This window comes from Pristis pectinata, chromosome 11 (assembly GCF_009764475.1).
Source record: "Pristis pectinata isolate sPriPec2 chromosome 11, sPriPec2.1.pri, whole genome shotgun sequence".
In the NCBI taxonomy this organism is placed as follows: Eukaryota; Metazoa; Chordata; class Chondrichthyes; order Rhinopristiformes; family Pristidae; genus Pristis; species Pristis pectinata.
The window spans coordinates 31299352-31325302 of record NC_067415.1 but is presented as its reverse complement, the minus strand read 5'-3'; the positions used below and the strand labels follow the sequence as shown (position 1 = coordinate 31325302).

Sequence of the window (25951 nt, the reverse complement as noted above, 5' to 3'; positions counted from 1 at the left end):
AGCATTTTTTATGTTGAGTATACTTGCATTGTTTTTTAATATGTAACCTTCTGAATGTTTCCATTAAGGTGCAAAATATTAACAGATTTAACAATTTGATGAATTGCTATATTTTGTATTTTAAAATGAAATGTACAATGTAGCTCTAACAGTTGACAAATATGAATACTTTATTTCAAGATTCGTGGTTATCACTGCCATCCTCATTGCCTACAAATCGTAAACTGAATGTTTCAGATTCTGTTGTGCCTATGGCGCCACTTTCAAAACCAGTCTTCCAGTCCTCTGGACTTCAGCAACAACCTAAGCCATCTGTGAAAGTCATTTGTGCTCACTGCAAAAAGCCATTACAGAAAGGTCAAACGGCATACCAGAGAAAAGGCTCATCTTACCTCTTCTGCTCTACTACTTGCTTATCATCGTTTTCTCACAAACCAGCTCCAAAGAAACTCTGTACTACTTGCAAAAAGTAAGAAACTGTTTTCTGTTACATATATTAGTGATTGTTATTATGTAGAATTGATTTTTGAGAAAGCAGTTACACACTTTCATTCTTGCAGCATATAACTCTGATGTTGCAAATTGACTATAGTACCAGAATATCTCCCGGAATTTACTGGAGCAAAGCTCCATGCAATGTGTCCTGTTAGACTTTTTCCCTCACTCTTGTCTTCAGCTTTTAAAAAAAATTCTGCTACAACACACTGCTGTTTGAAATCTTAATGGGCAGCAAGGTATCAGGGATATCGATGAACAAGAGAGCTGACTGTTAAATTCCTTACATAAAGTGATTTAAGGATTCCTGTAGAAATGTGACTAGCGCTGAAGGCAATGTAATGATCTGGTCACATTGGTTATGGAAAGGAGAATAGGAGGAAAATAAAGTTTGGGTCAAGAGAAGAGGGGATAAGGGATGTTTAAATAATATCTCCAAGAACAATTTATTTCTCACAGAAAATACCCTCCATGGTTTTAATTGTTCCTTTCTAGTCAGAGAAGTTGAACGGCATTATAGAAGAATATGTCTTCTAATTAAAGTAGTACCTGTGTTAACTTTCTGCAGTGAGATTAATTACCTTTTAAAATGAAAATGCAGTAATTTCCTGAACCTCAAGTCAAGCTACCATTTTTATCATGCAGCTCATCCAATAGCTGGTAGAGATTAGCAATACACAGTTAGAGCTCTTCATCGTAAGCTACTTTATACATCAGCAGCAATGTCTCCATTAAGCTTGTAATTATTTTAGTAAAAGGTTTGCGGCCCATTGTTAAAGAGTTACATCATCTGACAATTCAGCTAAATAAATGGCTAATTCATAAATTTGATTACCCAACTAACATTGAAGCAGTTCTGACAAGCAGAACATTTTGATGAACTACTCCCTAGCTTGAAATATAGTAAGTCCTGTGAAATTATGATGCATTTCTCAAAGAATACCTTGCTTTTCATAGTATGTTAAAATTTTCAATAATGTGATACAGTTGCCTGTGAAAGTTTCATGATCTTTTTTTGGTGAATTTCCAATATTGTTGCATGTCATGTTTCATGTGATGTACTGTCCCACAGTTATGGGCATAATAATTGTATTATTACAGTAAAGTGGAAATCTATGCCTTTCAGGCCAAGGATTCTCTTTATTTTTGGACACAGTTTGGTCTGATTTCAATTGTTTGAACAGGAACCTTTGCCTGAAATGACTTGTTCATTTGTAATAATGTGTTATTGACATTATTGACACCTTGACATACTATTTTTAATGTATTATTAGCCTGTTCTTAGTGGTGTTGCTCATGGCAGGTCAGAATACAGGGTTTACACAGCAGTTGTGTTAAACTGTGGCTCATCTGGACAACTGATGTAATGTGACATTAAATTCATTTTCAATGCATGGGTCCTTAAAGGCTTCCAGTGTTTTCTGGCTCATAATTTTGCTATTATACTTTTTTCTTCCGAAAGTATATTTTCAGATTGGTGATTACTTTTTCCTTTGCACTTTACCTTTTTTAAAAGCCTCTGTCTCTATTTAGCAATATGGAGAAACCGGGATGGTGATGGGTTTGGGTATTTTCACTTGGCAATGAGAATTAAGATTTGATACACTGAAGTACTTACCTATTTTAAGGATAAAAAATAGAGATAGTTAGAAATAGTTAGATAATGATCTTTGTGAACTTTGGGAATTCTATATCACTTTTTACCAAATTAACTTTTTTGAAATAAGGATGTTATTATAATATAGGAAATATTGCAGCCAGTGCGGTCATAGAAAAGTCCACAAGCAAACTGATTTTTTTATGGATTTAGTCATGTTGGTTAAGTATTAGTTATAATGCTTGGAGAAAGCAAGTGCTGTTCTTCATAATAAAACATTCTGAGGTTACACATTTATCTGAAAGGCACACCTCAGTTTGACATCTCATCTGAAACTACTGCTTGAGTGTGTATCACCAGATTTGTACTCATCTCTAGGGTGAGATTTGAACCTCCATTCTTATCACTTAGAGGCTTAGAGGTAGGATTGTTAATATTGAGCTAAGGCTGAAACCCAGTGCAGACACTGAAGGGTTGAGGTTGCCCTGATACCTTGTGCGTGGGGAGAAATTAAAAGGGAGAAGTATAAACACTTCTATTAACTCAGGAACAGCTGGTAAGAATGCGGTTATTTTACTTTTAAAAAAATACATTATTAAAAAAAGACTCCTAATTTTTAACATTTCTGATAGAAATTATGCTTTCTACAATTTGAAACACACGACATGTGCTTATTTTAGTATTTGAACATCAAATGCACATGATCAGACATTAATCATTAAAATTTGTAACACTTACCTCTAAAAAACTGAATGACCTTAACAAAAGGGCTAGAGCGGACTTTTTAAAATCCCAAACATTTATTGATTTCACACAACCTTGGTTGACATCAAATGCTGAGAGTGAATGTTTGTCATGAAATCAAACTATATTTAAGCTGCATAGGGTGGGAAGAAGTTTGTTATGATTGACATAGCAGCTTAACAAATCAGGGAGAAACACAGCATTTATGGGAAAAAACAACAAAAGTGAGTACAAAATCCAATTCACCTTGCTATTGATGTTAAAACCATTTAGAGGAAAGTAGACCAGGTAAAAATAGACTAGGTAAAAAATGACTGATCCATTAAGAAAGATATTTAATAACAAATGTTTGCTTTATTCCAGAACATAAGTAAAAATAGTCACGTTTACTTGATTAGTTGCCTTGGAAATACACTTGAGCATTTGTGAGAGTTTATGCAGTAAGTTTATCTATGAAACAGAACTGGGAAAGAAACATTCTTTTAGAACTATTAAAATAAAAATTACATTCTATTTGCACTGTGGTTCTTATTAATCTTGGTGTAAATCTAGTTAAAAATAGTACGGTATTGACATGTTGCATTTGTAAACAGTTCAAAACCAACCCCATTGGTATTTATTTTGGAGTATATAAGTTGGTTTCTCCTGTAAATCAGGCAATAAATTTTCAAATGATTTTGTATTATGACAACTAGGGAAATGATCTTAGGAAATGGGATTGCCCACTTAAGACTGAGGTGAGGAGGAATTTCTGAGAGTTGTGTGTCTTTGGAACTCTCTACCCCAATGAGTTTTGGTTGCTGAATGGTTAAGTATATTCAAGACTTGAGTCTGCTCCTATTTGTTATGTTCCTATGATGTTTGAAAATGGCTTAATTGAAAATGGATAGGTTTTGAGCAAATGAAAGTCTTTAAAGAGAGCTGCACCATATTTCCCTCCATGACCTTTTCATTTTAAAATTGGTTGTCAAATTTTAAAAAATTATTTTATATATTAATTTGACTTGTTATCCTGTTTTACAGAGAGATAACTAATATGAAGGGAACAATTGTTGCACAAGTAGATTCCAGTGAAACATTCCAGGAATTTTGTAGCACATCCTGCTTATCTTTTTATGAAGAAAGACAAAAAGCTCCTGCACATACAAGTCACGTTACCCAAGGAAATTATGGGAAATGTACCATTTGTGGAAAAATGACTGAGGTATTTTTTGTAGTTTTAGTTTATTTCCAATCAATTTTGTTAAAAGTAGTATGCACGCAGCTAATTTGTCAGGTTGTTTGGCATAGATTTAAGATTATCACCTGGTTAGAATCTTTACTCGCATAAAATCACATAGAGCAGACTATTGTGCCAAACCAGTCCGTGCCAGAGTTAATGCTTCATTTGAGCCTCATCCTCGCTCCCTTTTCCCAACTTGCTTATTTGCTTATCCAACCTACTTTAAATGTATCTATACTATTTCCTTCAAATGCTCTATATAGGGACAAGTTCTGTGTTCTTGCCACTTGTGCATAAAGGATTTTGTTTGAATTCTTGATGAATATCTCAACATGAATGGTCTCTGATTTTGCTCTTCACCATAAGTGGGAAAAGTTTTCTCTTTGTCTTCTCTATCAAAACCTTTCCAAATTTGAAGTGCAGCTATTTAGTCATCTTCTTTCAAGAGAAGAGATTCCCCCTTTTTGTCCTTTGCTGAATGGTATAACGGGTGACCAGAGGCAAACGGTGTGTGTGTGATTATTCACACATGAGAGAAAATACAAAAATTGTAAGGAGGAGGATGAGATTTGGATAAGTATAATGATAGAGGAAATATTATGCAGTTTAGCATCTTTGAAAGTTGATACTTCACCAGCCTCAGATGTAATGTATCATCCGCGCCCCCGGGAATAAATGGGAGTGAGTCCGACTTACAAGCACAGTGTCGCGAGTGTCAACAACTACTAACAAAATATCATTATTTTGAAAAGGATAAGGAGATAGATCAAGTAATTATATACAGCATAACACTGATAGTGGGGAAATTATAGGAAAGATTCTGGAAGGCTGCATAAAAATTTCAGATGGAAAATTGGTGAGAAATATAGAAAATGGGTTTTGATTACATATGAATGATTCAGTCTTGTGCATAGCGTTTACAATTAGAAAGTTGCAGATGATGCAATCATTAGCCATGTGGTTGATAGGAAGAAAGTTGTGGGTGGCAGAAAGATGTCAATGGACTTATTAGGGTCTGAAATTCATTCTGGAAAAGTTCAGCATTTGGAATCGGCAAACAAGGCAAAAGAATATACAAATGATAGAATGCTGAGAAGTATCAAGAAACACAGGGAGCTGGTACATGTCAGAAACCCTCATTGCATTTTAAAAGAATATGGAGAAGAGTTTGGGATGCCATCACCAGTAAGGTTCAGACCAAAAGTTGAGAAGCGGCAGCGGTCTGAATAGAATGATAGGAACGTGATGATCCAAATGACATTCTGCTGCAAGTTTCAGTGAAAATGTAATGCTTAATGTAGGAGCTTAATTTTCCAATTATACGCTATTCTGTATGTATAATGATATCTAAATTTAATTTAGTGCTGCTTCTGTCTTACTAACCCTAAGTCATGGAGGAATAAAGGAAAAATGTACATTAATGGTGGTTTTAATTGTACAGTTAAAAAATAGAAAACTTGTATTTTCCTCAATGGTTCATTGGAAACACCTTCCATTTTATTTCAAATTTAATGTAATTATCATTGTGTTCAAGTGCTTCTGTGGCTTGTCCCTATCTTTGCAACCCATTTCATAACATCCTGCAGTCCTCTTATCCTAAAATGATTGACTTCTCCATTTATGTCCTTTTTTGCATAGCCACTTTCCTTCAGCACATCATTGCCACACCATTCACTCAGTTATACTTGCTTGTAAAAGGTATAGATTTTTTGGATGAGATATTGTGAGGCAAGAGAATGAAGAGGAATTTTCATTTGTTCTTTGGGTTTTTATCTTTATTTCATCCTGTCTGTGCCTCTCCACTGTTTTTCTCTGGCCCCACATTCTTCCACCTACTTCCACACTCTTCTCCCCACCTTCCCCTCTCTCCTCCACCCACCCCCTCTCTCCTACTTACTTCTGCAGCCTAGCAGAAAAAAAAGGGCAGGAGGAGTGGCTGTCAAGAGAAGCACTGTCTTACCAGAAATTCTGGAGGTTGGCAAGTCATGGCAAGTAGGTTGTGCCTTCTGCCTTCAGTCCCACATCTTTTATGGAAGGTGGGGTCTGACTGGGGAATTCTGAGACATGATGTTCAGACCCTCATAGCGGAGGTATTTGAGCTGCAAAAAACCACACTAAGTTAAAGGCATATATAAAGGCCAATTGACAGCCCTTATACACACACCTTTTTCCCAGTGTACCTCACACCATCCACAAATAGTGTTAACTCAAATCCAGAAATTATGATGTTTGGTTTCAAACGCTAAATTAGCTGCAATTGCCACCACCTTATTGCAAATTGTGAACAACAGTGGTCCCAGTATTAATCTATCTGGGACCTAACTTCCTGCCTTCTGCAACTGCTAGCTAATCATCCATTTTGTTCCTTGTTCCTTGACTCAGCATGCTCTGAATTCACTTTTCATTTTTTTTAATTTGCCACTTTATCAAAGGTCTTTAAAATCCAGATAAATTAAGGCATTACCTTTATCTCTTCATTCTGTTCTTTCTCCTTTGAATTCGATGAGGTTGGTCCAGCAAGATTTTCCTTTTTGAAATCGATCTCTACTCTATTAAATTTACTTAGGTTTTTTTCTTTGACAGTATTCCATTAATTTTCATCCCACTGTGTGACCTACAGTTCTCCAGACATGTTTAAACCACCCCCCCCCCCACCCTATATAGTAAAAGATAGCTATCTGACTGTTCTCTGCTACACAATTTTCAAATATGTGTAATATTGAGTAGTGATTCTAATGATTATGACCCATGAGTTATTAGCTTGCTTTGAATGGTAGTACTTTCACCTAGAGGAAGCTTGTCCAGGACCCAAGCAAATAATTTTTCACTACATTTGAATACTGAGGATATACTATATTATTCAAGATAATGTTCTTCATACAACATGTTAAGCCCACCTACCCAGAGGTTATACATCTTGCAGCATCTTTTGAAGAAGAACAGGAAATATCAGATCTTCATTTTGTTTTTCAATAAGCACTTAAAAATGATGAACAGGTTCTTTATGCCATTATATGCAAAATAGTTGATACACTTCTAATAGCTTATGCAATGTGCATTTAGTTTGCAAGTCAGTAACTGCTTAAGCAAATCTGCAATTCATGATATTTCTACCACTGCTGTACCTGTTTTTGATTCAATAAGACTGGTCGAGAACATAAAGTCCCAGTGGAACACAGTGTAGCTACAAGAATCAGCAGCTGAAGAACAATACAAAAAAAACAAGATGATTAACTAAGCCTTAGTTATCAACTCTCTACATCTATTGTGAAGTACTCAAGTATTGATTATAGACTACTTTAAGAGAGCTGCTATTTATTTTCAACTTATCAATCATATAGACGAATTGTGCTGCCTAGTAGAGCAAGGAAAATCTGAGAACTGTTTCAATTATGCTTTGCATCCTACAACCTAGGTAAGTTGGTCAAGATGTTTGGATGTCAGACAGATCTCGGGCTGACTGTACACTTTGTGTCCACTGCAATTAAAAAAGAAATCAATTATTTTATCCTTCATTTTCTCAAAACTCCCCAAAGTTGTTTTAGCCATTGAAGTATTCCTAAAGTAGAGTCAGTGTTGTAATTCAACAAATACAGCAACCAATTTGCACACAGCCAGGTCCTATGTCAATGTAATAATCATGGAGTTTTTTTTTGTGTGTGGTGCTGATTGAAGAATAAATATAAGCCAAAACAATAATGATAACATTCCTGTTTTGGGATCTTTTACCACCATCTTCAAGGCCTCAGTTTAAGACCTCCAATTAATAGTATTTCCAACAGTAAAGCACTCCCTCAACACTGCACATATGTATGATTTTGGTGCTCATGTTAATGAAGTAAAATTGGACTAAAATTTTGTGACCCTGACAAAGCTGCTATCAGCTGAGCTGTGGTTGGATCCTGTTTTATGTCCCGAGAAATTGGAGGATTAGGGAGAAAATTAGGCATTTACTGCAATCATATGTGTTTATTGTCTAGAAGTGTAAAGAAATTTTGTCAATTGTTAAAAATACACACAAGATCTTCCACATAAGTTACAAGTGTGCAGCCTAGGTAATATCATTGTGCGTTTCCTTTATAGATTCGGCATGAAGTGAGCTTTAAAAATTTTGTCCACAAACTTTGCAGTGATGGTTGTTTCAACAAATATAGACAAGCCAATGGACTTATAATGAATTGTTGTGATCAGTGTGGGATATACTGTTATAATAAAGGATCTGGAAGCCACTTTCTTTTCCATGATGGTCATCACAAAAGATTCTGTAGTACTAGATGTCTCAATGATTTTAAACAGGTAATTTGTAGAAAGTCTTGTTCTCAGGCAAATATGTCCAATAGTCTTTTTTAATCAAATGATAGAATTTATTACAAGTAGCTTATTATGGCTGTATAAACTGTATATAAGTTATGTATTTTGGTAGATTTATACACAAGTTTAATTTATTTGCTGCAAAGTTAATAAAGTCTTATATTTTACAACCATGAAAATATTTTGGATGGTTCAATATGATTATATTTGACTGATTCAATAAAGGATTAAAGCTTCATTTAGTTGCTTGTCCAAAATACTTCTGCCTTATATTTTGGGCAGCCAATTCCTTGAGCAATGTCACCAAATTCATTTCTTCCCACACACCCCAGGAGTGCCAGACGGTGGAAGAGGTGCTGGGAAAAGTTGGCTTTCACTCATTAACTTGTAATTAAGCCATTCAGGCATGCTGTAAAATCTTGGCAGAGCTGGGTCACTGAATGGCAGGGCACACCCACCAGGGTAAAGGCCAAGAGATTCTACCTCCCAGCAGCACAGCGAAGGACCAACTTTTGCAGTCAGTGGTGAGGCAAAAGTGGCTAGCTCGGCAATCTGCAAGTTATACTACCAATCTGGCCAATTTCTGAGTGGAAAGGCAAGTTCCAAAAGTTATTCCAGTAGCTACCATCTGTGGATTGGTTGATCTAGCCAAGTAACAGCACTTAAGTAATTCACCCCAGAAACTATCACTCATACTAGATCTGAAACATTTAACATTGATATCACTGTTGCATGCATGTGTACTTTATACTGGGAATCCTGGGATAGAGTTCAGAAACAAAATCATATGTCCCACACCTCCCTCTTCATCCTATTATTTTTTGAATTGGGAACACAGGCTAGTTGTAGCTTCCTCGCTGCTATTTTGATTTGGTCAGTTTATCTTATTACAGATTATTGATCAAGTTATACAGTGGCATGCAAAGGTTTGGGCACCCCTGGTCAAAATTTCTGTTACTGTGAATAGCTAAGCGAGTAAAAGATGACCCGATTTCCAAAAGGCATAAAGTTAAAGATAACACATTTCTTTAATATTTTAAGCAAGATTACTTTTTTATTTCCATCTTTTACAGTTTCAAAATAACAAAAAAGAAAAAGGGCCCGAAGCAAAAGTTTGGGCACCCTGCATGGTGAGTACTTAGTAACACCCCTTTTGGCAAGTATCACAGCTTGTAAACGCTTTCTGCAGCCAGCTAAGGGTCTTTCAATTCTTGCTTGGGGGATTTTTGCCCATTCTTCCTTGCAAAAGGCTCCTAGTTCTGTGAGATTCTTGGGCCGTCTTGCATGCACTGCTCTTTTGAGGTCTATCCACAGATTTTTGATAATGTTTAGGCCGGGGGACTGTGAGAGACATGGCAAAACCTTCAGCTTGTGCCTCTTGAGGTAGTCCATTGTGGATTTTGAGGTGTGTTTAGGATCGTTATCCTGTTGTAGAAGCCATCCTCTTTTCGTCTTCAGCTTTTTTACAGACAGTGTGATGTTTGCTTCCAGAATTTGCTGGTATTTAATTGAATTCATTCTTCCCTCTACCAGTGAAATGTTCCCCATGCCACTGGCGACAACACAAGCCCAAAGCATGATCAATCCACCTGTGCTTAACAGTTGGAGAGGTGTTCTTTTCATGAAATACTGCACCCTTTTTTCTCCAAACTTTCCTGCGTCCTCACCACAAAATTCAGCATCAGAAGTTTGCAAAGGAACATCTAAACAAGCCTAATGCATTTTGGAAACAAGTCCTGTAGACTGATGAAGTTAAAATCGAACTTTTTGGCTGCAATGAGCAAAGGTATGTTTGGAGAAAAAAAGGTGCAGAATTTCATGAAAAGAACACCTCTCCAACTGTTAAGCACGGTGGTGGATCGATCACGCTTTGGGCTTGTGTTGCAGCTAGTGGCATGGGGAACATTTCACTGGTAGAGGGAAGAATGAATTCAATTAAATACCAGCAAATACTGGAAGCAAAATTCACACCATCTGTAAACAAGCTGAAGATGAAAAGAAGATGGCTTCTATAACAGGATAATGATCCTAAACACACCTCAAAATCCACAATGGACTACCTCAAGAGGCACAAGCTGAAGGTTTTGCCATGGCCCTCACAGTCCCCCGACCCAAACCTCATCAAAAATCTGTTGATAGACCTCAAAAGAGCAGTGCATGCAAGACGGCCCAAGAATCTCACAGAACTAGAAGCCTTTTGCAAGGAAGGATGGGCAAAAATCCCCAAACAAGAACTGAAGGACTCTTAGCTGGCTGCAGAAAGCATTTACAAGCTGTGATACTTGCCAAAGAGGGTGTACTGACCATGCAGGGTGCCCAAACTTTTGCTTTGGGCCCTTTATCTTTTTTGTTATTTTGAAACTGTAAAAGATGGAAATAAAAAAGTAATCTTGCTTAAAATATTAAAGAAATGTGTCATCTTTAACTTTATGCCTTTTGGAAATCGGGTCATCTTTTACTCGCTTAGCTATTCACAGTGACAGAAATTTTGACCAGGGGTGTCCAAACTTTTGCATGCCACTGTATGAGCGTATCCATTAAGCACAGGAATAGATCCCTCAAGCCTGCTCTGCCATTTAATGAGATCATTGTCGATATAATTAGAACCTCAACTCCACGCTCATGCCCAATAACCTTTCAGCCCCTCACTTATAAAGAGTCCATTTATCTGTCTTAAAAATATTCAAAGACTGTTTCTACTGTCATAGGGTCATAGTGAGATACAGCATAGAAACAGGCCCTTCAGCCCATCAAGTCCATGCCGACCATCACCCACCCATTTACACAAATCCTAAATTAATCTCATTTTTTTTATTCTCCCCATATTTCCATCAGCACTTTCTAGATTCTACCACACATCTACACACCAGGGGCTATTTACAGTAGCCAATTAAACTACCAACCATGCATCTTTTGGGATGTGAAAAGAAACCCAGTTGTCACAGGGAGAACATGCAAACCTCCTACAGAGTTGGGGTTAGGATTAAACCTGAGTCACTGGCACCACAAGGCAGTGGCTCTACACACTGCACCTTTGAGGAAGAAATCCAAAGACTCAAGACTCAGAAAAACAAATCACTTCATCTCTGTTTTAAGTGGACAACCTCTTACTTTTAAACCGTGACTCCTAGTTCCAGATTCTTCTGCAAGATTCTTTAGCAAAATTCTAGAGCTTCCTGGCTATTGTAACTGAGGACTGCAATTACTGAGTTCCTGAACCACCATATTGAGCCTTCAAAGTATTGATACTTTTGTTACACTATATCTTCACTCCTATGGCTAGAAATACTTGTCTGTTAGACATTTAATATCTAATTTTTCCTGTTTTCATGTCTATTCTGAATTATTCTCTACATTTTTTTCGTGTAATTTTGGTCAGTAAATAGTAAAAATGGAGTGTTGATATTGAGTATAAAAAGTGCACATTTTTGGGGGGTTTGAATACTTTACTGTGCCAGATGACCTAAACATTTTGATCTTGATTCTAGAAAAACAGCAAAATAATTCCCTGCACAGCATGCAGAGCTCCATGTAGAAGCTTTGATATGACTCAGAGTGTAGAATCTGGTGGGAATATTGAAACATACTGTTCAGTTGCATGCATGTCCATGCACAAATCGAGATGCCCAAAACCAACAGGTAAAATTAAAAATTACTATTTTCTCATCATTTTCATATTATATTCATCATCATATAACATTTTCAGATATTTAAGATAGTAGAGCCTTTTTGTTTCTTCCTGAAGTTTAAATCAGACACAATTTAGTAAAATATTTGTCTTGCTGTTAAATGATAAAAATAGAAACATGAGGATATTTAGTAAGTCACTTCTGTGTCTTGACCTTTTAAGTGTAAATAATGATGCAATATTCTGTGTGCAGTATTTCTGGTGATGTGTACAATTTAAGGAAAATAAAAAAGATTGTGTACATTCACTTGTACTGCCACTAAATTCTAGAAAATTGTAAAGAAATATTTTTCTTATAGCTCCTCATTAGAAATGATTTAAAATCAAGTGTTTTAGAAAAATGTTTTGAAATGTTATTTGTAATAATCAAGTTCACTCCATTTATTATGTTACTGAAGAGAACCACAAGGCCACAACCACAAGGAACAGTGAGCTGGATCTTCCTAAACCCAGCCAGTCGCCCACGTTTACCAACATCAGATGCAGTGGGTTGATCTTGCTGGCCCTCCATGCCCTCACGTCAGGCAGCATACTGCTGAGGTTCCATCACCAGAATGCCTGACAAGGTTTGACAGAAGACAAAGTTGGTGGAAGGTTTGTCTTGTGTCAAAGCTGTAAGCAATTTGATCAGATTGTAAATGTCTCTTCAGAGCCATTTAAAAATTATTAAAATTGACATAAATAATTTTTAAAACTTAAAAATGCTTAACAGAATGTTAATTAAAAAGATGAAACATTTTAAAATAATTAAAAGCATTGAAGTGAAGTAAAATAATTGACCAAAACACATATATCTTAACAGATAGTCTTCTAACCTGCAGGCTGAGAATCCAGATTGAAATGAATAGGGTCTCCAGTCCTATCCCAGATATAACAGTGTAGCATTGGGGAGGCAAATTCCAGATGTAACATTAGGAGTCCCTGTCAAACTGGACTTCACTGCTGTTCTCCATCTCTGGGCTCTATATAGAGTTCAGTGATGGAGTATAATGCTAAATGTGATATCTTGATAAAATGTGACACAGTAGATCCCAGTCTCTTAGCAGGTTAACTTGTCTGGGACTGACTTCCATTGGATGATAGAAAGCAAGATTTGCCCTACTATGTAAATATCGTGAAAAATGTAAGTCTTTGGAAAATATGTATTATTTGATAGTTAAGATTAAAAATAAAACAATTGGATTGCATCTTGAGATCATTTTATCCATTTTCTTCAAAACGAAATATATGTACAATCAGTTGGAGTATCCAAGTAACCACAGTGTTTCTGAACCTAACTTAAAATCAGTAGTCTTTACAGCATATTAAATTCATGCCAGCACCTTGTTGAGCAATCTATTTTTTTCCCATTTCTCCACTCTCTTGCCATAGGCTAGCAAAATATTTCCCTTGAAGCATCTGTCCAATCCCTTTTGAAAATCCTAATGGAGTCTCTTTGTACCACCCTTACTGGCAGAGTTCCAGATTGTGACCACTTTCTATATTGCATAAATGTTTCTCCTTGTATTTCCCATTATGCTTTTTGCCTTCACTTTAAATCTGTGTTGTCTCTTCCTTGAACCATCTGCTAAATGGAACAGCCTCTCCTTCTTTACCCTATCAAAACCTATTTTGATCTTGTATATCTCTATTAAATACCTTCCCAAACTTTGCTCCAAGGAAAATAACTCCATCTTCTCTAGTCTAACATTGCTACTGAGCTCCCTAGTCCCCGAAATCATTCTAGTAAATCTTATCCAATCTGAGTACTTCACATCCTTCTTAAAGTGTGATAACCAAAATTGATCACTGTACTCCAATTATGGCCTAACCAATGCTTTAGAAAGATTCTGCCTGTATTTTTGAAGCACAGGATCATATATATTATTAACTCGTCTCTTGACATGTCCTGCCACTTTCAGAGATTTATGCACTTAAAACACTGAGGTCTGTCTGTTCTTAGATAACCTTTAGAACTATGCCATTGGACATGTATTGCCTTTTCTCATCCCTTCTGCCAAAATGTATCACTTCATACTTAGTTACTAAATTTTATGTGCCACTTGCCAGTCAATGTTCTCTTCCTGTTTGGTATGGGACTTCTCACTCTTTAACACACCTTTGCCCATAGAGCACTAACATAAGAAATAGAATCAGGAGTAGACCATTTTGTCCTTTGTGCTTGCTCCAGCATTTCATGAGATCATACCTGACATTTTACCTCAGCAGTACTCTCCTGCACTAACTCCATGTCCCTTAATTCCCTTAACATCCAAAAATCCTGAGCGAGTTGCTCATTTTGCACATTCTGGCAACTAGCTGGAGAACAGCAACTTGACAAAATTTTCCTCTGCTATTTTGATTCTTTCGATAAAGTTTTTTTTCCTGGCTCTTCATAGACATGCTGATTTGAGCTTAACAGGCCTGATTTCCATCCACTATTAAACAGTAGGTTACAGTTGCGGCTCTATACGAAATCAGGCATTCTTTGACACTGTTGGGCTTTGCAGTCTGATCTCATGGCCCACTTGGTGTTCATCGCATGGTACGGCAGGCATGGTAGTGTAGCGGTTAGTGTAACGCTATTACACCGCCAGTGACCCGGGTTCAATTCTGGCTGCTGTCTGTAAAGAGCTTGTACGTTCTCCCCGTGTCTGCGTGGGTTTCCTCCCACATTCCAAAGATGTACAGGTTAGGAAGTTGTGGGCATGCTACGTTGGCGCTGGAAGCCTGGCAACACTTGCGAGCTGCCCCCAGAACACTCTACGCAAAGATGTGTTTCACTGTGTGTTTTGATGTACATGTGACTAATAAAGATATCTTATCATTGACACTCAAAGGGTCACGTGACCAACCTTTGCCCAAAATGACTTAAATACCTTTGTTTCACAGGTAATTCACAGGTAAGCCTGCATCTGGAATGATGTTTCTCGGCTGTTTATTAGTCGCCTCATAACTTGGATTTCCGTGGAAACAACTTGAGTTGGGGATTTGTTTTATTTTTTGTTGTAATGAACTAAAATCGGGGACAGCTTTTGCCTTCATTTAGTTGCTCTGCCTTGTCAGCGGGTAATTTGGGCAAGCAATAAAATGGGCAGTGTTCACCAAATTTGCTTCTCTTCCTCCACCCCTATCCACACCCAAACCCAGAGAGCCAGGCTGAGCCAGAGACTCTGGGAAAGCTGGGATCTCGCTCTTCATCTTGCCCTTCAGCCCATCTAATTGTGGCAAAAAACATTGGCAGAGCTGGATCACTGAATAATGGGGATCATTCATCAGTGTAAAGGGAAATACCCTGTAAAGACCTTTAGGAATTCTGTATTTTTCAATGAGAACACCTCTCATTCTTCTAAACTCAAGGAAATATAGGCCCAGTCTGCTTAGTGTCTCTTTATACAGCAAATTCACCATATGGGAATCAATCTGGTGAACTTTTGCTGAATTCCCTCTTTTCCATATATATCAATACTAAGGTAGAGATATCAGAATTGCACACAACATTCCTGATGCAGGTTCACCAGGACCCTGATAATTGGAGCAAAAGGTCTCTTTTCATGAACTCGGATCCTCTAGCAATAGAAGCCAACATACTATCTGCCTTCCAAATTGTCTACTGAGTTTACATGTTAACCTTCAGTGATTCATGTACAAAGATATCCAGGTTCCTCTGAATGCCAACACTTTTTTAAAAATTGCCCTTTCCAGATGTATTATTTTCATACTTCTCCATGTGAAATATCATTTTCTACTTTTTTACCTGACAAATCTGCTGCTACTTTCCTGCAGTCTACAGTTTTCTTCCTTGCTATTGGCTATCAACATAGTAAGTACTAATGCATCCCTTAACTTCGTTGTCTTCGTGACACTTGTTACATACCAGCAACAATAGAAACACAACAAGCCATGTATAAGTGTTAGAAGCTATTTTATTAATAACTACTTGTAGTAATAAGAAAAGTAAAAACATCAGATGTTAAACATAATCCCCAAAGCTAATAACCTCAAAGTGTGTGTGTGGCAAATTCCCAAACCCCAAGTCTAGGAATAGTTCTCAAAGTTCAGTTCAGCAAGTAATAAGGTGAAACGTGAGCAAAGGCTTTTACAAAACCACAGTTGACTGAAGAGAGAATGTAGAGAGAAATTATGAAATCCACATGTTCCACGATGGAACCCATACGACACCTCAATCTCCAATGATCTCCACTTCTTTGTTTCAAAGTATCTGCCACCCCGAAGGCATTCAACACATGGCCACCCACAGAAATACCTGTTTTCCAGTACAGGTTAACAACAAAGTGGACTCCACTTGATTGCTCCAAAAATCCATACATGGATTGTAGTGACAGACACAGCTATTGTTCTTCACCCATTGATACAGAGACCGTCAGTCAGTCTCTCTCTCTCTCTCTCTCTCTCTCACCCCCCCACCCCACCCCAATTCTCTGTGCAAAACAGCCAGCACATTATTATAGTCTTGCTGTCTTAGAGATAACACCACACACACACACACACACACAACTACTCTACTCTCCAGGTACCTTAAAGGGACACTCACCAAATAGCAAACTGGCTCATAACACCTAGCTCGTAACACACTCAAGTCCAGATCATTGACATACATCACAAAACGTAAGGTAGTATGCACTAAGCTTTGCGGAACCCCTCGGGAATCGCCCATACTATCATAAAAATTCTCATTAACCATTCCCCTTTATTTACAAATGCAAAATACTGTGAATGCTAGAATTCTGAAGTGAAGATAGAAAATGCTGGAAATGTTCATCAGGTCAGATAGCAACTATGGAGAGAGAAAATTAAAGTTTCAAGGGAAAAAAATCACTATGTAATTGGCACAGAAAATGCTAGAAATACAGCAATGCAGGAAACGTTTGTGGAAAGAGAAACATAGTTAATGTTTCAAGTCTATTACATTTTGTCAGAAATCTAGTAGATTTTGAGGAAGTCTAAATAGGAATCATTTTCTGCTTCTGCATTCTCTCAAAGGCTATTATATCTCTAAATTTTTCCAGTTTATTTTGCAATTTATGGCACCACAATATACTTGTACTACTGCATTCTATTTATTATGGTGTCCTTTTGAATGTAATAGTATAAAAATGGAATCCTTTCAGTGGTTTTGGATAATGTACTTTGTTTTATGATCTCAATGAGAAGTGCTGCCTACAGGTGATGAAAGTCTTGTCAGGTCACGTCAAAGAACAAGGCAATAAGAAGTCAAAATTATCACATGCAGTTGCTTTGCAGTTACTTACAGTTGTGTAAACCATTATGGTTTACGGCATTATTAGCAATTTGTCAACTTGCCTTATTGCAATTAAAATGTATTCATAGTTAGAAATTAAAAATTAATGACGTTTCCCCAAAGAATAGTTGGGTCACATTGAGTTTCAACTTTTGTATAGTAGTTGGTGGTAATCTAATCAATTTCATTATCCTTTCACCATTGGGGTTCAAGCTATAGCCCATATTCTAATGTAGTTCATGAGCTTCTAGGCAGCCAGTGCAGCCCAATCCTAATGGCGTAGACCACATGAGCAGGTACCGCCTATCACCACCAGTGCAATTACAATGCCCTGTCTCTGAGGCTGGAGATCTCAGGGAGAAGTTTTATACTGTGAAGACTGCAATCAGCAAGGTATGGCAAGTAGTCGTGGGCACTCAATGGGGGTAGCTGAATAAGACAGCTGCGTTTCCAGAGATGGGCAGACTTCCAGAAGGAGCACTGTGGTGCCAGGAAGAGGTGATATGGAGCTAGTAAAATACATGTCATTATATCACAATAATTTCCATATGAGAAAGCTACTTATCCTGTCAATCTATGCAGAGCAAGGGGTTAATCTGATATCGATGCATCATCAGGGAGGGTGCTGTACTCCAGTGGGGCTGAAGTGCAACCAGAGCTTGAGGAAAAGCCCCTTCAATTATTCCAAAAGGGCTGCAACCTCACACATTCCATATAGACATGGAACATGGACTCCTGGAGCAGAGGAGGGGACATGGCCAAGATGCATAAAATCATGACAAGTATAGATAGGGCAGACTGCAGGAATCTTTTCGCCTTATCAGAGGTACTTGAATCACCGCGACACAGAAGACTATGGTCCAAGTGCTGAAAGAGGGAATTAATACAGATGGGTGCCCACTGGTCAGTGTGGACATGGTGGGTGAAATGGCCTGTTTCCATGCTGTATGACTCCACGACTATGACTCTAAGGTTCTACTTCATGCGTTTTGCTATTAGATTTTTATAGGTCAGCACAAAATCAGAAGTATTACTAAATAATAGCATCATAGAGTTACACATTGGGAAACAGGCCCTTCAGCCCAACTTGTCCATGCCGACCAAGTTGCCTACCTGAGCTAGTTCCATTTGCCTGATTTTGGTCCATATCCCTCTAAACCCTTCCTATCCATGTACCTGTCTAAATGCCTTTTAGATGCTGTAATTGTACCTGCTTCTACCACTTCCTTTGGCAGCTTGATCCACATACCCACCACTCTCTATGTGGAAAAAGTTGCCCCTCAGATTTTTAAATTGCCCTTTAATATTTTCTCCTCTCACCTTAAATCTATGCCCTCTATAGTTTTAGACTCCCCTACCTTGGGAAAAGTACCGTGACCATTCACCCTATCTGTGCCCCTCATGATTTTATAAACCTCTATAAGGTCACCCCTCAGCCTACTATGCTGCAGGGAAAAAGCCCCAGCCTATCCTGTCTCTCCTTATAATTCCATTTCCAGTAATGCTGTTACACTTTAAAGGATATTTCTAAATGTATGCAATTGCATTATTTTGATCAATGAAGTTAATGTAACTAGTCAAAGATGTTTTTCCAAAGAAATAGTGAAAAATTGTCCAGTATTTTAACAGATACTGTTTTTCCATAAATAAGTAAACTGCCTTAATCGGAATGCTTAGAAAGTCAAAAGAAGATCACTTAACAGAAATCCTAATGCAGTTCTTCTAATTATTTCTCCGTAATTGAAAATTCACAATTGAAATATTCCCTGAAATTGTATTACAATTTCCTGTATAGTTTTTATTAGTGCTCCATGAAACAAACTAAATTGTCCATTAAGACAAAAAGGTAAACAAAGGTAATCTGTTTTATCAGAATGGCACACATCTGAACATTGTGAATTCAGCTTTGGGTGTATCCATGGCCCATGGTCGAATATTATGAAGCTGCTTTTTATTTGACAACATAAGAGAGATGCTGCACCTCACAGCATTTGCTACTTTACCATTTCTCCAATAATGGTTTGAGTGCTGTACTTGGCTCTAGAGACCAGGGAACTCTGGTAGTGAAAATATGGCAAGTAGAGTAAAACTCTGATAATCCACTATCTGACGATTCAGAAATCCCGACAGTTCAGCACCTGGCTCTCAAACATTGCCACTCTCTCTGTCCACTCGCCAGCTGTGTTTAATGGTGCTCCCAATAAACACACTTGATTGTGTCAGCCATGCTCCCTTGAAACTTACCTCAATTGCTAGAATTTTAAGCAAAAAATTAATTCAGTGTGTTGGAGTACTAATAAAATAACATTTCATAATCCAGAAAATGTGTTAGTCTGCCAGCATCAAAGTCCCATGTATGTTGGATTAATGGTTACAGTAATGAGGAGCGTAAATGGAACATGACTTTTATTTGCAGGGATTATTAGTGTTGTCTTCCAACAACTATGAGGGCTTTGGTGAGCCTGCATGTGGGGTAAATTATTCAGGTTTTGGACTCCATTAATGAAGAGAAGAAATACCTGTTTGAAGGCAGTAAAGATTTGATTCACTAGATAGGTTGTCTAAATAGGTGTGATATATCACCACTGTTTAGAAGAATGAGAGACGATCCAATTGTCTCATTTCCAGATTAAGAGATGTATCATAAAGACCTGTCTGTTCTTCAAGAATTTCTGGTTGCTTTGCTCGAATCCACATATTGTGATTTCAGTCTTCTGTCTATTAAAATGAAGCAATTGGTGTCCTGATTGTTGGTTTTCTCAACAAGTTTTGTCAATGGTAGTAATGGGCACAAATCTGGTATCTGTTATGTTTTTACTTTTTGCTAAAATTATCATTTATGAATGATTATTGTGAGATCATCATGTTGTACCTTGAAATCTCAGTTTGTTTCTTGTTTTAGGTATGGGATCTTGCCCCTTTTGTAAAAGAAGTGCTTTACCTCAATATCAAGCCACGATGCCTGATGGAAAACTATACAACTTCTGCAGCTCTAGCTGCGTTGCTAAATTTCAGGTTTCTATGTTTTGTTCACTTTGTTGGTAAATTATTTGAGTACATTTTTCTTCTGCATGTCATATTATAGACAAATTCTGATTCATGGGAACCATTTCAAAATCTTTTGTATTGGTTTTCAGTTCTACAGATTCATAACAAATTGAATCTCATCGGTGCATTCGTACAAGTTTCTTAAGAAAAAATGTGTGACATCTATGTAGTAAATGTATTTGAGGTGGCATAAATTGCAGATCACCTGCGTAGGTTAGCATATTAAAGGTGGGCTTTCTTTGGATGACGTTGTTTAAAGGATCACCTAAGATCTGGAATAAACATGCCATGTTTCATTGTATTACCAATTCCTTTGGCTCTTTAGGCTCTGTTTAATTAAGTTAAATACTCATTGAAGAAACCACGTGAAATAAATTCAGAAAATTTTAACCTGTTTCATAGGGTGCATCCACCTGGAGCATCACCCAACTTCCCACACACAAATTTTATAACCATAGCTAAAGACTAATTTTTTCAACTTCAAGATATTTACATTCAGAACTTGTAATAGGTTTGAACTTCAATAATTGCAGTCATTCTGATTCGTAGGGCAGATGCTTGGTTTAGGCAAAGGCATGAAATTTCCTTAAAAATACTATAAGGGATGGGGATGAGTTATAAATAGAAGCACAAAATTTATCATAATTGTATTTTAGTCCTACAGTGCACAGACAGCTACAAATGGTCAGGTCATAACAAATGAAGTGCAGCTGAAATGTATCTACTGCAAGAATGGATTCAGTGCTAAGCCAGAACTATTGGAATGGGAGGTAAGATTAATATAAATTTTAATGCAGTTACAAATAACTAAACCATTATAAATGGAGAGGCTGATTCTAACTGTGGGTCAGTCACATGGTTGATTGTCCTTTATAATTTCACATTCGACAAAAGCTGCAAGATAAGTGAGTTTCTATTATGTACAGGATGTTTCATGGCAACTGGGGAGGATGATGTAGGGTGAGAGTTGAGAGAAGGGAAAAGCATATTTGGAGAGGAGGATCCAACAGATTACAGAAGTAGAAAAGTGGTAATAAGGGAAAGATCCTGGAAGAAGTGGGGCAGTACCAAGGTTGAAATTCAGATTAACTCTATTAAATTCTCCTCAGTGAAAATACCATATATAATAAATTCAGAAAATGCGAACCTATTTCATAGGGTACATCCACCATGGAGCAATGCCCAACTTCCCACATATAAATTTTATTTTATAAGTGCCAAACATATTCTAAATGCAGTCAACTTGATTATCCATGGCAATAGAGAGGAGCACCTCCAGGGATAATATAAAAACATTGATAATGCTAAGGATTATGCGAAATCCATTAAAAGGAATCAAATATATCCCACAATATTTACTTTGTTTATCACAGGATCATAGAATACAGCTAAAGAAGGGGCCATATGGCCCATCATGTCGATGCTGGTCCTCCCAGAGAAACACTCCAGTTCCACCCATTACCCCTTTCTTCATATTCTTGCATATTTTCTACACCATGTATTTATCTAATTCTAAGACCACAGTGGAATTGGACTCCATGTCAATTGCAGGCAATACATTCCAGCCACACTCTGCATAAAGTAGTTTTGCCTCGTATCACTCTTGATTCTCTTCCCATGTATTTTATGCCTATGGTTTCTAGTCCTCGACCCCTCCACCAAAGGGAACAGCCTCCCCCATCATCATTTTACACACTTTTATCAATCTTTCCCTCAGCCTTCTCTTCAAAAATATTTCCAGCCTTTCTAATCTTTCCTTGTAACTATAGTGCTTCTCCCTGGAACCATTCTCATAAACCTCTTCTGGATCCTTTCTAATGCCTTCACATCATTCCTTTAATGTGGTGACCAAAATTAAATGCAATACTCCAGCTGAGGCTGGACCAGTAACCTATAAAGGTTCAGCATAACTTGCCTGCTTTTAAACTCTGTGCATCTTTTGATAAGGCCCAGAACTGTAAATGCCTTATTAACTCCTTTATCAACCTGCCCTGCCGCTTTCAATGATTTGTGCACACATTTCCCCAGGTCCCTCTGCTCTTGTACCCACTTTAAAACAATTTCCTTTATTCTGTATTGCTTTTCATTCTTCCTAGCAAAACACATCAATTACATTTCTTCACATTAAACTTAATTTGCTATGCACTTGTCCATTCCTCCATCCTGTTTTTATCCTGCTGCAATCTGTCATTATCCTCTGCCAAGGTTTGTGTCATCTGCAAATTTAGAAATTGTGGCTTGTGCCCCTGTGTGTTAGTCATTAATATAGATCCAAAAAAGCAATGAATCTAACATTGGTCCCTGGGGAACGCCCTTATTCACATTCCTCCAGTGCAAAAACAGCAACCATTTACCACAACCCTGTTAGCCAAATTTGTATCCATGTTTCCAATATGCTTTTCTTGCAATGTGTTTCAACCTTGTTGATAATCATGTTATATGACACCTTTATCAGAAGCCTTCTGGATCTCCATGTACAATATAGGGTCTGCATTACCCTCAGCAACTGTATCTGTTACCTCAGTAACAAAAAAACTCTATCACGTTGGTTAAATACGATTTACAATAATTATTCCATTTTCCTCCATTGACTACTAATCATTTTTCTAAAGCTTTCCTACTGCTAAAGTTAAACTGACTGGCCTGCAGTTGCTGGGCTTAATCTTGCTCCCATTTTTTTGAACAAGGGAGTAACATTTGCTACCCTCCAGTCTTCTGGCACCACCCACATATCCACAAGAACATTGGAAGGTTATGGTCAGGGCCTCAACAATTTCCTCCCATACTTCCCTCAAAATCTTAGGATATATCCATCCAGGTCTCATTACTTGCCTACTTTACACTTTGCCAACTTTGATAATACCACCATGTTACGATTTTTTAATGTATCCAGTGTCTCAACTTTCTCCTCCTTTGCTTTTACTTTGAAAGCCAGATACAAAATACACCCTTTGTGCCCTAAGAGTTCCCAATTTTGTCCCTAATGTGTCCATTGCTCCATGTACTACCATTATACTACATCTGTGCCTATAGAACATATTTGAATTCCCATTTATTTCAGCAGCTAATCTTTTCTCACATGCTCTCTTTGCCCCTCTTACTTCAATTTTCACTTCTTTGATCATTGTTATAATCAGCTTGGTTTTCACTGAAATTAACAACCCAATGCTTATCATTCACAGCCATTTTGCTACACCTTCCTTTGTGTCTCTTTCATCATCTAGCGAGTTCTGAAATTAGTCTATTTTTCATTTGCTTCTCATAGGAATGTGCCTCTATCATACCTGAACCATCATTTCCTTAAAGGGAGACCTTTGTTATGTTAGTTTTGCCTCTTTATTTCTTTTATTCCAATTTACCTGGGCAAGATCTGCTTTCAACCCATTGAAATTAGCCTTCCTCCAATTAATCAATTATTTTTTATGTATTTCTCAACTGAGAAGGGTCCAGCAGCTAGGCTAGTACTGTAAGTAAATGAGTGGTGTTATCACAGGATTCCACCAGGAATGGAGATAGCTCACTCCAAGTCTCCAACCAGAATAGCAGCGCCTGCTCCAAGACTTCAGCTGGCTGAGGCTCCATCCAAGATCTGGGTAATTTCTCCAGGAGGATATCGCTTATAAAGTTTCATGAAGGAACACAGTCACTCACCCCAAGGCTTCAGCTGAGAGAGCAACTGCCTACCACTATACCCAGCACAGTGTTCCAACCAGGAGATGCCTTCTGGAGCAAATTAGAAATTGGCTCCAGGGGCTGTGATGTTCGGGATTTGGTGTAGCACAGTTGATCTACAGACCATGTAAATTTCTGCTGGATATTTAGGAGTTGCTTGCACTCACAAAGATGGTTGGGAACAGCACAAATGTAAAAATGTATATCTAGGAATGTTATTCTCTGTCTGGATTAAGAATTCTTGTTTCCTAAAGAATTTGAAGAACTTGCGTAGCATTTGGATCTGCAAATGCAGGGTTTCAAAAGTGCACTTGGTTAATTTGATTAGTTTGGTCTGTAAAAAAATATAAAGATTTTGTAGTAATTTACTTTTTTCCTTCAGAATAACGTATTTCAGTTCTGCAGCAAAATGTGCTGTGAGGATTACAAGAAGCTGCATTGTGTAGTGTCATACTGTGAATACTGTCAGGAAGAGAAAACTGTATATGAAACTGTGAAGTTCTCAGGAGTAAAGAAAACATTCTGTAGTGAAGGTATGTTTCATTACATTGACGTATAGCTGAACATTGATTTTTTTATGATTGAAAATTTTAAATGTCTGCATAAAGAGACAATGCTATAACCAGCCAGAATGGAGACGTTTGGATAATTCCCCAGTCAGTCACTCTGCTGTATGTGTTTATGGTGGATTGTATGTTTATCATTTATATGTAACTATATTACACCCACTCTATTTTTCTGGAGAAATTACCCAGCTTTTTTTTGGGAGAAATTGCTTTAGATTTTGTTCATTCCACTCCTTGGTTTCCATGGCTATTTTTCCCTGAGTAAATTGAATGTGTTCACTGGACCATATACCATTTGCTGTGACTCATACACGCCACCCCAATTTCAGTTCATTGACTGACACTGTGTTGTCCCTAAATGCCCTGTTTACGGAAATGCTTTCCTAAGATTTTTATATACTGTTGAACAGCCTTAGTTAATGTACATTGAGCATTAAGATGTAAAGAAACATATAATGGACAACTTTCAAGAATAAAATGATTTTTAGCCAGTGAAATACTTCTATAGTTTAATAGAGAAACCAGGGCATCCAATTGGTACAAAGAACATAGTAAGGAACACCTCTGTTTTTTAGTACATTGGTACCTGCTCACTGCTACCCTTTATGGCATTCTTGGTCCTCCAGTCCGAACATTTATGGATCTACCCTGTACCAGGAACCTGGCTTGAATCTCTGCTGCCATCTCACTTCTTAATTTGCCTGCACAGCTCTCATTACTCTGAGAGGGCTGACAGCAGTTTCCATCATTTTCAACAGGTGATGGTGAGGGAGACTGTAGGATTTAGGCAGTCTCTCAACATATGGATCACAGGCTGCCAGTCAGCAACAATGGTCCATACTCACCATGTCATCAAAGGTACAGCCCTGAACCCTACATCTGAGTGCTGGGTGGTCGCATTGCTTGGCCTGGCCCATCCAACATCAGCCCTCACAGCCAGCCCTTCCTCACTGTGCCACAGATGATTCGATGCTGGATTTGCACCAACTTTCCATCAGAGCAGTACACAGCAAAAGGGGAGGCTGGGGTTTAGGTCCTGATTGCAGCATAGCAGAAAGGAGGACAAGAGATCACACTTGGTCCCCAGTGCTGTCAATAATGTGTATAATGTTATAATGACCTCTTTTAGCACTGATTCCATTTGTGCTTTAATTCCTGGGAACACATTCTGAGCATGAAGTGAGGTAGCAATGTAATATTGAAGAGAGATAAGTATTAGCTAGGACACCAAACCTTCTTCCAAATGGTCTCACAAGATATTTTACATCCACATAAGAGAGCATCTGGATTTTTGATTTATTCTTTCATCGAAATACAACACCACTGCAATACTCCCTCAGTATTGCACTAAAGTGTCAACCTGCTC

At 37.7% G+C, this 25951-nt stretch overlaps 1 protein-coding gene across 3 annotated transcripts in view; it reads left to right on the top strand.

Moving 5' to 3' along the window:
• zmym2 (zinc finger, MYM-type 2) overlaps positions 1 to 25951 on the top strand; it is a 116067-nt gene that overhangs the window by 44236 nt on the left and 45880 nt on the right. For 2 of the 3 annotated variants that reach the window (XM_052026522.1, XM_052026523.1), the window contains exons 5-11: positions 181 to 469; positions 3860 to 4040; positions 8142 to 8354; positions 11858 to 12008; positions 20202 to 20314; positions 21004 to 21117; positions 24402 to 24552. In XM_052026522.1, the coding sequence (XP_051882482.1) occupies positions 181 to 469; positions 3860 to 4040; positions 8142 to 8354; positions 11858 to 12008; positions 20202 to 20314; positions 21004 to 21117; positions 24402 to 24552 (1212 nt within the window). The remainder of the gene's footprint in view (positions 1 to 180; positions 470 to 3859; positions 4041 to 8141; positions 8355 to 11857; positions 12009 to 20201; positions 20315 to 21003; positions 21118 to 24401; positions 24553 to 25951) is intronic. The other variant, XM_052026524.1, reaches the window with a different exon arrangement.